Raw genomic sequence first — 15,018 nt, 5'->3', positions numbered from 1 at the left:
GAGAGGTGGTGGGATCTCCATCCTTGGAGGTTTTGAAGACTCGGGGAGACGAAGCCTTGGCTGGGAGGATGTAGTTGGGTCTGGTCCTGCTCTGAGCAGGGGGTTGGAGTGGGTGTGACCTCCCAAGGTCCCTTCACACCCTCATTTTCTGTGGTTCTATGAAAATGGCAGCTGCCCTGGTAGCATTGTTGGCCTGAGGTGGCACAGGGTCTCTACCAGGGCAGGCTCTCAATCAGGGTGTCTGTGGGAGGGAGCTCAGAGTAATCTTTAGCTTCTCTCCCAGATCGATGCCAAGAACCAGCAGCTGGAGGAAGCACAAGCAGAGCTGAAAAGAGCCAAGGCTGATCACAAAGCCAAGAAGGACGTGAAATCAAAAGAGTGAGTGACCGTGGGGTCCTCGGTAGTGAAGGAGCCCTGGGGGGTAGGGACCCCTTCTCAGCTGTGCCTCTTGCCACCTCAAGACACAGATCATGAAATGGCAGGAGGTGGTTAATGGGAGGCAGGGCCTTGATTTCAACATGACCTGTCAGCAACAGGGCAGGCAGCTTCAGGTGGGAGCTCCTGCCTCAGGTTTGTGGGTCCCTGGTCTGCAGGAATGGAGCTAGGAAACGTGCTGCTTGCAACACAGATCTCACACGGATGCAGTGTCTGATTCGAACACAGCGCTGCTGTTTGAGTGCCACTCTGATCCCCTTTCCCTTCCTGATCTGCTGCTCTGCCTTCTGCTCCCTCCTCAATCTGCAAGCCACGCACGGGATGTCCATGCTACGTGTAGCACGTGTGTTGCGGGTTGCCCCCCAGCCCCAGCGTATCCTGTTCTGAAAATCCTCCAGTGAAAGAGTCTGCAGCCTCTTCTGGCACTTTGCAAGGATGTGTCAGCATGTCATATCTGCACACTCCTCTCATCCTTAGATCTTCCTAACTAAGTACTCTGGGCCTGGTATTGTCCTCAGCAAGTTTGCAGATGATACCAAGGTGCGGGGTGTAGTAGATGCGCTGGGGGGTAGGGTTAGGATTCAGAGACCTTGACAAATTGGAGGATTGAACCAAAAGAAAACTCATGAGAATCAACAAGGACAAGTGCAAAGTCCTGCACTGAGGAGGGAGCAATCCACTGCACCGGTGCAGGCTGGGGGTGACAGGCTGGGCAGCAGCTCTGCAGAAAAGGACCTGGGGGAACAGGGGACAAGAAGCTGGACAGGAGCCAGCAGTGCACCCTTGGTGCCAAGAAGGCGACCAGCATCCTGGGCTGCATCGGTAGGAGCGTTGCCGGCAGATCGAGGGACGTGATTCTTCCCCTCTATTCAGCACTGGGGAGGCCACATCTGGAGTCCTGTGTCCAGCTGTGGGCCCCACTACAGAAAGGATGTGGACACATTGGAGAGAGTCCAGTGGCAGGCAGTGAAAAAGGTTGTGGGGCTGGGGGACAGGACTGGTGAGGAGAGGCCGAGGGAACTGGGCTGATTGAGTCTGGAGATGAGAAGACCGAGGGGGATTGACTAGCAACCTTCACCTCCCTGCAGGGGGGCTGCAAAGAGGATGGAGCTGGGCTCTTCTCAGTGGGGGCAGATGACAGGACAAGGAGCAATGGGCTCAAGCTGCAGCAAGGGAGGAAAAAGTTTTTCATTAGGATGGTCATAAACTGGAACAGGTGACCCAGAGAGGTGGCGGAGTCTCCATTGTTGGAGGTTTTGAAGATCTGGGTGGACAAAGCTTTGCCTCTGATGATATTGTTGGGGCTGGTTCTGCTTGGAGCAGGGGGTTGGACTAGATGTGACCTCCTGAGATCCCTTCACACCCTCGTTGTCTGTGATTCTGTGATGAGTCTCTTCCCCTCCCAGATGCTGAGTCTGGCTGGTGCCTACAGCGAACAGAGGGGTGGAGGTGAGAAGGGACATGAGGGTTATAAGTGCTGATACTGGATTTCTATATCTTAGCCTATTTCTTTCTTTCTTGGTTGCTCTGCTTTGGATTTCAGTATTTCTGGGGCACATGTAGAGCCCCTGATGGGTCTGACTTTCCTTTCTTATATCTAAGGCGTCAGGTTTTGATTTTTAGCAAGAGCCTTACTGTCAGCTATTCTAAAACTCCAGGAGTCTGTCCATCTGCAATGTAGTTCCCATGTATTCATGTCAGATAACCACATAGGTGGTCCCTTATCATGATGCCAGTCCCAACGTTTTTGCTGGATGCTTACCTTATAAACAAGCATGTGGAGGCCAACCTTTTTGGCAGATGTGCCACACATTAGCTCTACACCCTCCCTGAATGCCAGTCTGATCCCCTTTCTCTGCCTGCTCTGCTGTCTGCTCCCTCCTCTGTGCTCCCCACCCAATCTCCTCCTGGCTTCTGCATTCTGCCCTGTGCTGTTTTCCTGGTCTCCTGATCTGCTTTCTGCTCCCTGCTCTATCTGCCACTGGGCTGCTTGTCCCCTCCTTGACGTTGTTAGCCCCACGCAAGCTCCCTTTTGCCATTTGGGGCACACTTACTAGAGGTTGGCTGTCTGCATTAAAGCACTTCAGCGCATAGGGACTCTTATCCTCACTGTCTGTACAATCATTGCAATATGTTTAACGGCATCATGGGATGTACTGATTAGGAGCTGTGAATTTCAAGGCTTCTGACCCCAGTTTGCCATCTCCATTTTAAGGATGCTCTTGGAAAACGGGTAAGGCGCTTCAGTGAGGTGTGAAGACCTTAGTCCACTGTCCCTGGATTTAACTAGCATTGTGTTTATGCTGAATCCAAGTTGATTCGTGGCCTTTTTCCAGTCCCAACACCACGCCCTGAGAGCATATGCTTATAGTTCTTTATTTGAGCACTTCTGCAAGGTGTTTCCAAAATCCTAGTGCAGAGGTGCTGATCTATGTTGTGATTTGCTTTGGGGGCGAGGAGAGGGGAATCAGTTGTTGCTTCATGGATGGACTCAAAGGGCTGGGTTTTGTCCTCAGTGACAAGGAGGAAGCCAGAGACTCTCTTTTCAGGGACTTTCAAATTAACCTTCCTCTAATACCACGCATGAGGACCCAAGGGAAAGGTTAGTAAAGGAAGTTCATTCTTTACCAAACCTTGCTGCTTCTTGAAATCTCTCCAGCCAGTGTCACCAATTCATGGCTGCCTGTTTCCATCCAAGAAGTGCCTCCATTTCTTTAAGTCTGGTGTAGCCCTGTTGGGATCAAGGGACCCTTGCACTAAGCTGAGTGCATATTGCATTAAATTCTTGGGATATAGCAGCTTTTAGATGGCACTGAAGCTAGAAACCTCTGGGTCTCGAGGCATGGAGCTGTGGCACACCAGGCAGTCCTTATTCTTTACTCTTGCTTGAAATGGTGACATTTAAGCCAGGTTTATGTATGGCTGGTTTGCTTTTCAAATAGTGGGCAGCAGACAGCAGTGACATTTTCCATCTCTCTTTTTGTCTGCTTTTCCTTATGAGCACTTGGTTTGGACTCTCCTTTCTCCCTCTCCAACAGGGCCGTGGAGAAGAAAAAGAAGTTGCTGGAGAAGATTAAAGAGCAGCTGGAGAAATTGAACGTCCAAGTCACGGACAAAGAGGAGAACAAGCAGATCGCTCTGGGCACGTCCAAGCTGAATTACTTGGATCCCAGGATTAGTGTGGCCTGGTAGGTTATTGGCATACTTGAAATGTGGTGTGTGAACCTCTTGCACACCCTGTAGTGTGCGTGCCCATCTTGGACATGGAGAGTAGAGTGATAAGACACGAACAAGCAGAAATAAATATCCAACCCCCTGAGCGTCTCCAGTCAAGGTGGGTAAGTGTGAAGGGATGCATGTGGTCAAAAATAATCCAAAATATCCCTACGCTACAGTGGGCTCTATGTTTAGTGCTTACCACACAGGAAAGAGATTTGGAAGTCATTGGGGACAGTTTTCTGAAAGCATTAGCTCAGCAGCTGTCAGAGGCAAACAAGATATTAGAAATGATTAGGAAGGGAATTGTGAACAAAATGGAAAGTATCACCATGCCTCTTTTATAAGGTGTCTGCACCTCGAATACCGTGCCCAGTTCTGGTCCCCGTACCTCAAAAAGGAGGTAGAAGAGTTGGAGAAGGGCAGCAAGGATGGGGAGTAGGATAGAGGGGCTTCCCGATAAGGGAAGAGCAGCAAGGCCAGGCCTGTTCAGTTTAGAAAAGAGATGTCTGAGGGGGTTTACAAAATACTAGGGGCTGAAGAGAAGGTCAATAGGGATGTATTAGTGCCTGTCTCACAATACGTGAACTAGGCATCACAAGATAAAACTAGTAGGTCGTAGGTTTAAACCAAACACAAAGGTGTTATATTTTTTACACGCCATGTAATGAACTTGTGGCTCTCATTGCCACCAGCCAGATCCAGGAGGGGATTGGACAAATTCTTGGAGGAAAGGGGCATCAGTAGTTATCATGCATGCGAGCTAGGGACACAGCCTCTGAATTGGGACTTCCCAGACCTTGAATGCTGGAGGCTGCAAATGAGAGAGGAGCGGTGTAGCGGGGGGGACACGACCCTAATGAGACCCATTTCACTCTTCCTTTTGGCATCTGCTCTCTGCCACTATTTGGTGCAGGAGGCTGGGCAAGGTAGACATATGGTCTGGCCCAGTAAATGGCAGTTCTTGCGTTATGTGGAGTAAGCCCCTTGAATTGCAGCTGGAAACTCCTAGGGGGTCTGTACAGTCTCGGAGCATGAGTATCGTGCTCCTAATTAGAAACACTGCTTGCGTCCCCTAGTAAGTACTTAGTCGGTGCTCCCTGTCGGGATGAGTGAACACATTGTGGTCATTAGAAGACTCTTTGAAACCCCCTTCGTGCATTAGGGGAAAAATCATCCCCATTTACCAATGGAGAACTGAGCCCAGGGGTAGCTAAATGCCTCGGCAAGTCATTTTGTATCTCAGCTGGGGTTTGAACCTGCATCTCTTGTCTCAGTCCAGTGCTCTAGGCCATTTTCTAAACTTAACTGATTCACATCACACAGTTCAATCCAATTTCAATTCAAACGAAGGGTTAATAGATGATCATTGACCATCAGGGCAGGGGGTGGTTGAAAGTAATTAGGGAGCTATAATAAGGCTGTTTAAGCAGTGCTGCATGGTTGCAGCTCTCTAAAGTGCTGTTCTAATGGGTGCAATGGACCCGAGGTGAGGTGGCCTTGGCATATCTGACTTTGCAAAGGGGTTACTTTGTGCCTGTTGGACTCTGTGCTTGCAATGCTGATCTGAGTTCTTGAGGATTGGTTTTCCTAAAAGCAACACAGTATATACATGTTAATGAATACTGTTTCAGTTGGCTAGTTCAGACTACCCTAGTTTGCATTAACTTTAATCCTCATTCAATAAGGATTAGTTTATTTAGATTGGCCAATTTTAATTTGAACTACAGACGTCCACGTGTATATAGCGATGGCTGTAGTCTGGATGAAACCTAGAAAAACATAGCGTTTATAAATGGCCCTATGCACCATCCCACATGGCTTTACCTCCATTACAGCATGCAACAGGAGCATAAAACCCAGCCAGCCCTGCCTGTGTGTTGGAGAAAGGACATATGCTATTTGTGAAGACTTCCAGCTTTGTTCGTTATTGCGGGGCAGGGAGCCTTCATAGGCAACTTGCAGAACATAAGAAAGTGCCCTGCAAGTCAGTCTGGCCTGACTGGGTGTGCGTTACCTTACCCTGTGCCTTGTTTGCCTGCAGGTGCAAGAAGTTTGGCGTGCCCATCGAGAAGATCTACAACAAGACTCAGCGCGAGAAGTTTGCCTGGGCCATCGACATGGCCGATGAAGACTTTGAGTTCTGAGAGAGTGGCTTTCCCTGGGAAACCCGACTTCTTTCTGGCTCTTTTGGTACCTTTTGGATGGTTTTATGTGCTGCAGTTACCATTTTGTGGCGGTAACCCACCTCGGGGAGTACTTGCTGCATATAATTCATGCCTTTTTGTATAAAAGCCACCCCCGTTTTGTATTTGAAACAGGTACGGCTGGACGCCTGCACTTTGAATTCCCTTCCTCTTATGGCAGCCACCAAGTGATTTGTTCCCTCCCTGAGGTTGAAAAATAGAGGTTGGGAATGAGCCTTAATCCTACATCCTAAAACTAGATTAGATAATCTAATCCCATCTCCCTTCTCTGCATCAGAGATGCGCCATCTTTTCTTTTCTTCAGACTTCATCTGAGAAATTAGCTTGACAAGAAATATAAAAGCACTTTGCCGAACCCAAGCAGTTGTAGCTACGGAAAGGACTGTCGTGCCATCGAAGGGGGGAGCAGCTTGGGTGCGTCTGGAGGAGGGATATTTTTGGGTTCTCTAAACCCATGCGAGACGCAGCAAGAATCGCAAAATAGTTTGTTACGTTTCTTCAAAATTTGGTCTGAAAAGGGGGAAAAAAATGTTCAAGTTGCCAAACATGACCATCAGGGCCTGTAGGAAACTTCAGTTTAGGAGAAGGTATAAATGATGGGAAATACCGTGCAGAAATCCAGTTTGCTGCACGGTGGATGTGGGGCTTCAGAACGGAAAATGGCAGCGGCTTGCGAAGTGTACGCGAATATACCTGATTGCATATCCTCAATTTGATAACACGGGCCTGATTTTAATTCAAAGTGCAGTGAGGTCAATAGATTTTTTTTTTTTCCTTTGCTTACAGCAGGCTTTGAATTGGGATCCAAGTACCTTTAGAGTGATGTAAGTGGCAGTAAGTCTCACCCCATGTGTACATTTTCCTGTTGTAGGGTATATGGCAGAGGCTGTAAGCATTGGGTGGGCATATAGCTAAAGCAAAATGATTTTGCTGCAGATCTGAAACGTGCGATTTCACTGGTCCATCTGTGTTTCTCCCTGACATTGGTTAAGTTGAGAAGCACAAGGCATTGACCACAGACCTGAGAGGGAAATACTGTAGCTACAATACAGTAAAACTAATAGCTCCTATATACATTTGACCACTTCGCTGTTGGTAGGAAGTGTTCAAGGGAGTTTGATGGATCTTGCAAGAAGTTAGCCTGAAAAGGCTTCCGTCACTAAAATGTTGGTATTCAAACTGAGGGTTAAATCAAGGATAAACCTTGTATTATTTAATGGATAAAATTCATGTCCCCATAGTCCTGAGGCACTCCCGATATACATAGTTGTTCTCCATGGATTCGTTTGCAGTCGGCTGCTCTTTATGTTAACTTATGTAAGTTATCATTTTGTTTGGAGTCGGACGCGCAGAGCGCATTTCATTAAAATTTGAGATACTTTGTGTACGTTGGTGCCTGGGATTTCTTTCTTTTTAACCTTTTTTGATACTTCTTTGCATCAAAGTGGGGACAAAATCCTCGTGAGCTTTATAATGGAGCCGGATTGGTTTATAATGAGATTTGCACGATGTATTTTGTTTGCAAAGGGAGAGGATTGGACTTGGTGATACTGGAGTTGCTTTTCAGCTCTGGGCTCCCTAGCTAGAAGCAAACGGCCATGACCTCCCATCGAAAAGACCCTGCATGTGGGGTGGTGGGATGAATATTAAGGACCTGGCATGCAAAACTGATGCACGTGTGGCACCCTGGAAAATACAGCTCTTATTAACCACGTGGTCAGCCCATCACAAACTGGAATACTACCCCACCCCCATCATCCCCCGCCAAAAAGCTAGAGCAGGCTCCAGACTACTCTGATTTAAAACTCGGGGACCAAAACCCATGGGCAGGCCTTTCCAGCAGCTGAATAGCATGAAGGAGAGTCACCTGCGGCCTTCTCCCTCATGGATGCTCCTTAAGTCGGTGCCTGGAGAAAGCAAGCACAGACACAAGTGGACCGATGAAGTGAAGTTGCACATTGCACTTAGACCGTACTAAGGGCACTTAAAACATGAGTGTCTGCACGTTAAAGCTCATTAACTTGTGATTGGTGCCCTCTGAGCATCCCAAAGTTTCACCGCTTCTGGGCTGTGCTATGGTAACTTCAGTCGGCTCCACGAGCCATTTGCAGTCCTCCAGCATCCCAGGATGCACTGCTTCCAGCCCCCTTCTCCCAGTAGGGCTGGAGCCGAGGTGTCCTGGCTCCTAGCTGCACCCCTGCTTACTTGCCTTTTAGGGGCAAGTCAAAGCTATGCAGGCTTGAAACAGGATTAACCATTAATATGCAACTGTTCGCAGCACGTTGTGACTCTTAACACTACTTAACAGATTTATTACAGTCCAAGTGTAACGTCGGACTTCTTCCTTAATGTTGATGAGACATACAACTGGATGTTTTAAGTATTGCTCATTAGGAAGAAATGCTCTCCTAGGCAGACTTATTTTGTTTTTTATTTTATTTTATTTTTCTTATGAGGTGGCTGTGAAAAGCATTTGGTCTGCAGCCAGCATCTTATTGACTGCACTTTATCGTCCCTCTTGAGGTGCTAACTAGTCTGATGCATCGGGAAGGGCCGGACTGCACCCTTTGCACCACCCTAGCTGTGCGGTGCATGCAACTGGGCTGTGATGGAGGCTGAGCACCGGGACCAATCCTCAGCAATCCCTGCTGTGCTTTCATCTCCCTCATACTGATTCTGGTCGGGCCTCCAGCAAAGCAGCAGGATTATGTTTCTCTTTGGATTGATCTCTTTTAATCGAGGTTGGGAGGGAAAGCGCTGCGACAGCAACTCTTCAGCAACGAACATGTGCTGTGCAGTCATGTTGGCCGCATTGATTCTTCACTGAGCCCTTGGATGGAAACCAAGCCGGGCTGCGGTACCCTAGCCCATTCCCTCCTGGGATCGTGCAATTGAACTAGAGCCATTGGTGCAATGTTTTGCCGGTGCTTGCCAGCGTCCCTCACCTGAGAGATGGTACCTGGCCCCTGCTGTGAGAGAGACTTGCTCCTTGCTCTATAAATCAGACCCAGACTCCTGCTTCAGCCAAATGGCTGGAGAACCACAAAGACTGGAGCAGTATTTCCTTCGGCCGGCTCAAAACAGCCACAGCATTGGGTTAGGAAGGATTATAACCCACTGGCTGCTCGCTGCAGGGCTCAGGGACCCTTCCCCCCCCCACCTTGTATGAGTTCCCAGGTGCATTCAGGATTTGCTGTTGGTATTAGAGTGGCTGGAGCTGGAGGCAGGATGATGAATGGGGTGGACCAGCTCCTTGGTGGGACGCAGGGGATGCTCTCACAGTCCCAGCTGGCCTGCCACTTGGGTATTTGGGGGCATCATCATGGGCTTGGGCAGTAGCTTCCCCAGGTTCCTAGTGGCAAGGATTTCTCTCCCATCCTGCCTCCTTTTTTTTTTTTTTTTAATCTTGAGCTGTGGTTCATCTGTCACCATCTCACCCCATGTCACCTAATCCGTTTCCTGCTGCTCCAGGAGCTTTGGGCATCTCCAGCTTTGCCAGAGGTGCTCATGGCTCATCTTCAGAGGATTTAAGAATTTTAGTTGAACTCATGTCCTTGGGCCCAATACAGAGGGATTTGGGTGAAGCATAATCCCCAGGGTATACAGGAGGTCAGACGAGGGACCTAGTAGGTCCTTTCTGCCCTATCATCCCTGGCAAAATCTGGCCCAGGGTGGGAGGAGGTTTCCCTAGCAGGGTGGTTAGGCTCACTGGAATTTTTTGGGAAGAAAAGAAGTGTTTGAGTGGGTGAGGAAACGGGATTTCCATTAAATAGGCAGTGTGCATGGGTGGGAGTCTCACTCACGGGTATCGGTGAAGATGCATCACTTCCCCAGAGATCAGACTTCAGGGGCCAGGCAGGCTAGGTCCCGAGGCAGGTCTGCTGTCTGCCAGAGATGCTTTTGCTTATGGGAACGGTCATCGCGGGCCAGACCAGGATGGTTTGGAGCAAGGCAGGGAGCTGGCATGAGTTCCTTGCTAGCTACCCTCTTGCGCACCGTTTCAGTTTGCTTTACCTGAATTTGTGGCTCGCTTGCTTGCAAAGATCTAGCAACATGGGCTAGGAAGGGGTTTTCCAGGCTCTTGCATCAGTGAGCAGCCTTTAACTTTGGACCATGGAGCCAGTACATCTGCCATGGGATTTTTCTGCAGCCGGCCTGGAAGCTTAGCTCCACTTAGCTTTTTATCCCCCCCCCTTGCATCGTTCGATCAGCAGTACAACTATTCACAAGGCGGCTATGTAAACTCTCGCCGTCTGCATTCAGTGCTATGCAGCTTGGACGCATCTCATGTTGGCATCACGCGGGACTGCAAAGTAAGTTGTGGGCAGCGTCTGAATGAGCTGCAGTTGTTGTTTTCCCAAGGTGAAGCCTACTTAAAACAATAATTAGTGCTTGCTCTGTTATTAAGGGTGGGGGGAGTGACATACAGACACAAGGGTGTGAGAGCACTGCACGCTGCGGCTTCCCTGAGGGCTTGAGAGCAGGTGTTTGGTGGCATGGGTAAGCCAGGTGGCTAATCTTCATCCCTAGCCAAAAGATGCTGAGGTGTGCCCAGCATAATTATGGCCTTGCACAGGTGAGTTGTTTGCACCCTGTGGGAGTGAGAGTGCCCAGCCTTGCTGCCAATTGGAGATGTGGCACATTCTCCCACGCTGCCCTTGGTATAGGAGACTAATGCCCGTATGTTGCTCTCCCCCAAACTACATCCACTGCCATGGTGTCCCCTCCCCTCGGTGACGGCTGGGAGCAGGGCTATAGCCAGCTGCAGGAGCTGGACTGTTCTCCATGGGGGAAGATGCCAGGACAAGGAGCAATGGGCTCAAGCTGCAGCAAGGAAAGTTGAGGTTGGATATTAGGAAAAAACTTTCTAACGAGGAGGGTAGTAAAACAACTCTTTGGTAATCATTACCAAACACCCTCTGGCAGGGGTGCTGGAGGCTGATGGCTTGAAATGAGCTGCTGCTTGAAACCAGGCAGCTTGATAACCCCAAATCATTCCTCTGGGCACAGGAGGGGTGAAATGTCTGTGGACTTGAGAACGCTTTGTGGGGCTGGTTCTCAGCCTAGGAAGCCAGCGTGGTTGCAGACAGCCATGGTACTTACTCCTGCAATGAGGTCTGGGCAGCTAGGCTCCTCCCAGGCTTGAATGGACTTCTTGCTGGACAGTCAGGGGCCTTGAACTACATGGTTCCCACTTCCGCGCATCCAAGTGCTACTTCCACATGCAAATGGAGCTGTAGCAGTGGTTGTTGTGGCACTGGCACATTTTTACATCCAGTTTGTGCCTCTGGATGGAAGAGAAGTGCCTGGCAGATGTGCGTGTCCCTGGAAGGGGGATGGGAGCAAAGCCATGACTAAGAACTGCTTGAGGCAGGAGGAGGAGGAGGAGGGAAGCTTCGCACCAATAGCCCAGGAATTGGGGTATTTAGGAACCATAAAGTTGGGCTGGAAGGGACCTCCAGCGGTCACATCTAGACCAACCCCCTGCCTAAGGCAGGATCAGCCCTGTGCAAACCAGCCCAGACAAATCATCATCTAAACTTTGTAAAAGTACAGTCACCCCTGACACAACACAAGGCAACACCCAACCCTGTCACAGGTAAAGCAGGGGGATCATGGCAGGTAATGTCCTGCTTGTGTAAAAAGGTTTTTAATATATGCTCACGTCAATGTGTGAGCAGCGTTTAGAGGCATAACGGTGAAAGCCTTTGGCCCGAAGTGACTTGAAGCAACCGACCCCCATGCTCAGGTGGTCTGTGATGCACATTATAGTCCTGTCGAAGGCCTTCTCCCCACCCCCATGACATCAGCCTCATGCAACAGCTGCCCCGGGGAGAGCAGTGGAATAGTCCCAGGAAGAGAGGTGCTGAGGGATTAAGTGATGTGCCCAGGGTCCCTTAGGAAAGCAGTGGCAGAGCTGGGACTCAAGCCAGCTCATCCAAGTCAGTCAGTGCTTTGCTCGCTAGGCCAGCAGCTTCCAGCACAAGTCTGACTTTGGCAGGAGAGAAGAAGGGTCTGATGAGCTAGCGCCTGGCCTGCTCCGCCACAGGCCTCCTGTGTGACCTTGGGCAAGTCATTTAACCTTCCAAACCACAGCATGCTGACACAGAGACTGCGCTTCCTTCCCAGGGGGCTGTGTAAAGCTGGCTCTGCAAGTGCAAGGCAAGAGCGTGGATACTGCTGCAAGGACCCCCCAGTGCATAGGATGAGGTTGCATCGCTTCATTCCCTATCAGGCATGGGAGCGAATTTTCCCGGGAGCAATTTGAAATGACCAGGAGTGAACCTGCACCCCACTTTGATTCCTGCTCTGCCCCAAGTTTGAAGCCAACTGCTTGGCAGTAGCAGCAGCATTTGTAGTCAGGCAGCCAAGTCACTGGCTCATCGTCATCTAAATGATTCCTTCCAAATGCTTCACTCCACTGGCGTTAACGACCCTCTCGCCTCTTTAATGGTGTTCAGGTTCCACCAATTAAGCAATTTTTTTCTTCTGCAATTTTGCTGTCTGTTAGCTGCTCCTGGTCACGTAACTCCTGGTTCACAGCCCTGCGGGCTGTGTTTAACTCTAGCGAAAAACATTAACTCAGGTGTGGAAACATGAACTCAGGTGTGAAGTACTGGAGGCAGCGTCACGATGCTCGAGAAGACTTGGTTTTGTTTTATGAACCTGAAAGAGATGCACCTGTTGTTGTATTGACTCCAGGACTAAAGAAACAGCCTCCTTTGGTTATTTTTGCCTAGTGCCTTGTGTTTTTTAGGACAAAAACTATGATCTAACAAATGAACTCACTTTCCAATAAGATCCTATTTGGTTTTGATTTGATCTTAAACTGAATAATACGGCCCTAGCATATTAGCAAAGCTTCTCGTTTCTTTTTACTGGGAGGAAAATATGCGTTATGTTACATACAAGGATGCACCACCTCATCCGCACCCCCTTTTCAAGACCCTAGATCTGCCCGTGCGAGTGGGTGCTGGGGTGTCGGCATGAATCCCCACGACGGCCCCCTGCAATGATGCTGAGCGGTTGCCATCAGCAGGGTCTCGGGCTGCAGCTCTGATATGCATCTTCCACTGCTTCTTTGAGAGTCTGGGTCCACGTAAATCCAAAATTCCCAGCCGAACCCAGGGGTGATTCAGCAAGACCTGGACCACAGGGGAATCATCCTGCAGACTCACCCCCAAGCCTGGTCTGAGCCTGAATGGGCTCTAACTACAGCCCTGATCCCCACACGAAGCAGAGGCAATGCCATAAGGTCTGTCCTTTCCTGGGCACGCCTTCAGGAACCAGGGCTGGGTGCACATGAATTACAGCACCGGGGAACGAGTATAACTTGCTCCCAGTGCTGGGCCGTGGCTGTCTCTTGATGCTGCTGAGATGTTTTACATACGAACACGACTACACCCATGTGCTTGCTCCGGCATACAGTTGTGCCAGGGAGCAAACCGCTCCTATTGCTGGGCCACGCTTGACTCATGCCCTTTGCTTTCCCTCGGTCAACAAATTTACCTGTATCCTTGTTGTCGGCGCCTGCTCCCTACCTGGCCCAGTCACGTCCTCCATGGAGCCAACCAGGGCGGTGGACTTCTCCGTACCCAGCCGACAACCTGCTACTCCAGTTTTTGGGGCACATCTCCAGGCCCTAGCGGCATGTCTCAGCTTGGCGAGGATAGGCCCATCGGGATGACTCTCCATTCCTTCAGAAAATCTCTGCTCCCAGTTTTTTGAGAGATTCAGCCAGGAGGAACCCAAATTTCCTTCTCCTAGCATCTTATAAGCAGCTAAACCAGCCCTCAGAGACAATCTCCCTTTTTTGGCAGAAAACGAAATGAGGCCTGCAGAGGTTCAATGCTTTTTTTTTTTTTTCCCTAGGGTCACACAGGGAAAACAGCCCAGTGTTTCCAGAACAGGAGCCAGCAGCGTGCCAAGAAGGTGACCGGCATCCTGGGCTGCATCGGTAGGAGCGTTGCCAGCAGATCGAGGGACATGATTCTTCCCCTCTATTCAGCACTGGGGAGGCCACATCTGGATCCGTGTCCAGCTGTGCACCCCCCTACAGACAGGATGTGGACACATTGGAGAGTGTCCAGTGGAGGGCAATGAAAGTGTTTGTGGGGCTGGGGGACAGGACTGGTGAGGAGAGGCCGAGGGAACTGGGCTGATTGAGTCTGGAGAAGAGAAGACCGAGGGGCCTTCACCTCCCTGCAGGGGGGCTGCAAAGAGGATGGAGCTGGGCTGGTCTCAGTGGGGGCAGATGACAGGACAAGCAGCAGTGGGCTCAAGTTGCAGCAAGGGAAAGTTTGGGTTAGATACTAGGAAGAATTTTCTTATTAGGAGGGTGGTGAAGCACTGGAACAGGCTCCCCAGAGAGGTGGTGCAGTCTCCATCCTTGGAGGTTTTGAAGACCCAGGTAGACAAAGCCCTTGGCTGGGATGATGTAGCTGGGACTGGTCCTACTTTGAGCAGGGGGTTGGACTAGATGTGACCTCCTGAGGTCCCTTCAACCCTCATTTTCTATGCTTCTGTTTCACCCGAAGACTGGAAGAAGGCCAATGTGGTGCCTATCTTTAAGAAAGGGAGGAAAGTGGATCCGGCTAACTATAGGCCCATCAGCCTGACCTCTATCCCGGGGAAGGTCTTAGAAAAGATTATCAAAGAGATCATCCTTAACAGACTGGCCGACGCCAACATCCTGAGGGATAGCCAGCACGGGTTTGTTGCAGGTAGGTCTTGCTTGACCAATCTCATTTCCTTCTACGGCCAGGTGACCTATCACCTGGACAAGGGAGAATAGATTGATGTCATATATCTTGACTTCAAAAAAGCCTTCGATCTGGTATCCCATGATCACCTCTTGGCAAAACAGCCAACTGCGGCCTTGACCTCATCACGATCCGCTGGCTGGGGAACCGGCTCCACAGTAGGACCCAGAGGGTGGTAGTTGACGGGAGCCAATCGTCTTGGCACGCTGTGACCGGGGGGTCCCTCAAGGCTCTGTCCTTGGGCCTACACTATTTAACATCTACGTCAATGGTGTGGACACTGGAGTCAGAAGTGGACTGGCCAAGTTCACCGATGATACCAAACTTTGGGGCAAAGCATCCACGCCAGAAGACAGGCGGGTGATCCAGGCTGACCTGGACAGGCTCAGCAAATGGGC

At 50.0% G+C, this 15,018-nt stretch overlaps 1 protein-coding gene across 2 annotated transcripts in view; it reads left to right on the top strand.

The window, feature by feature from the left end:
• Positions 1–7,245, top strand: part of TOP1MT (topoisomerase (DNA) I, mitochondrial) — a 28,977-nt gene extending 21,732 nt beyond the window's left edge. For both annotated transcript variants that reach the window (XM_019528247.1, XM_019528248.1), the window contains exons 12-14: positions 284–378; positions 3,474–3,623; positions 5,696–7,245. In XM_019528247.1, the coding sequence (XP_019383792.1) occupies positions 284–378; positions 3,474–3,623; positions 5,696–5,798 (348 nt within the window). In that variant the 3' untranslated portion in view covers positions 5,799–7,245. The remainder of the gene's footprint in view (positions 1–283; positions 379–3,473; positions 3,624–5,695) is intronic.
• The last annotated feature ends 7,773 nt before the right edge of the window (positions 7,246–15,018 follow it).

The sequence above is a fragment of the Gavialis gangeticus genome, unplaced genomic scaffold (genome assembly GCF_001723915.1).
Source record: "Gavialis gangeticus isolate Ggan-Ray unplaced genomic scaffold, GavGan_comp1, whole genome shotgun sequence".
NCBI lineage: Eukaryota > Metazoa > Chordata > Crocodylia > Gavialidae > Gavialis > Gavialis gangeticus.
This window is presented reverse-complemented; position numbering and strand designations above follow the sequence as displayed.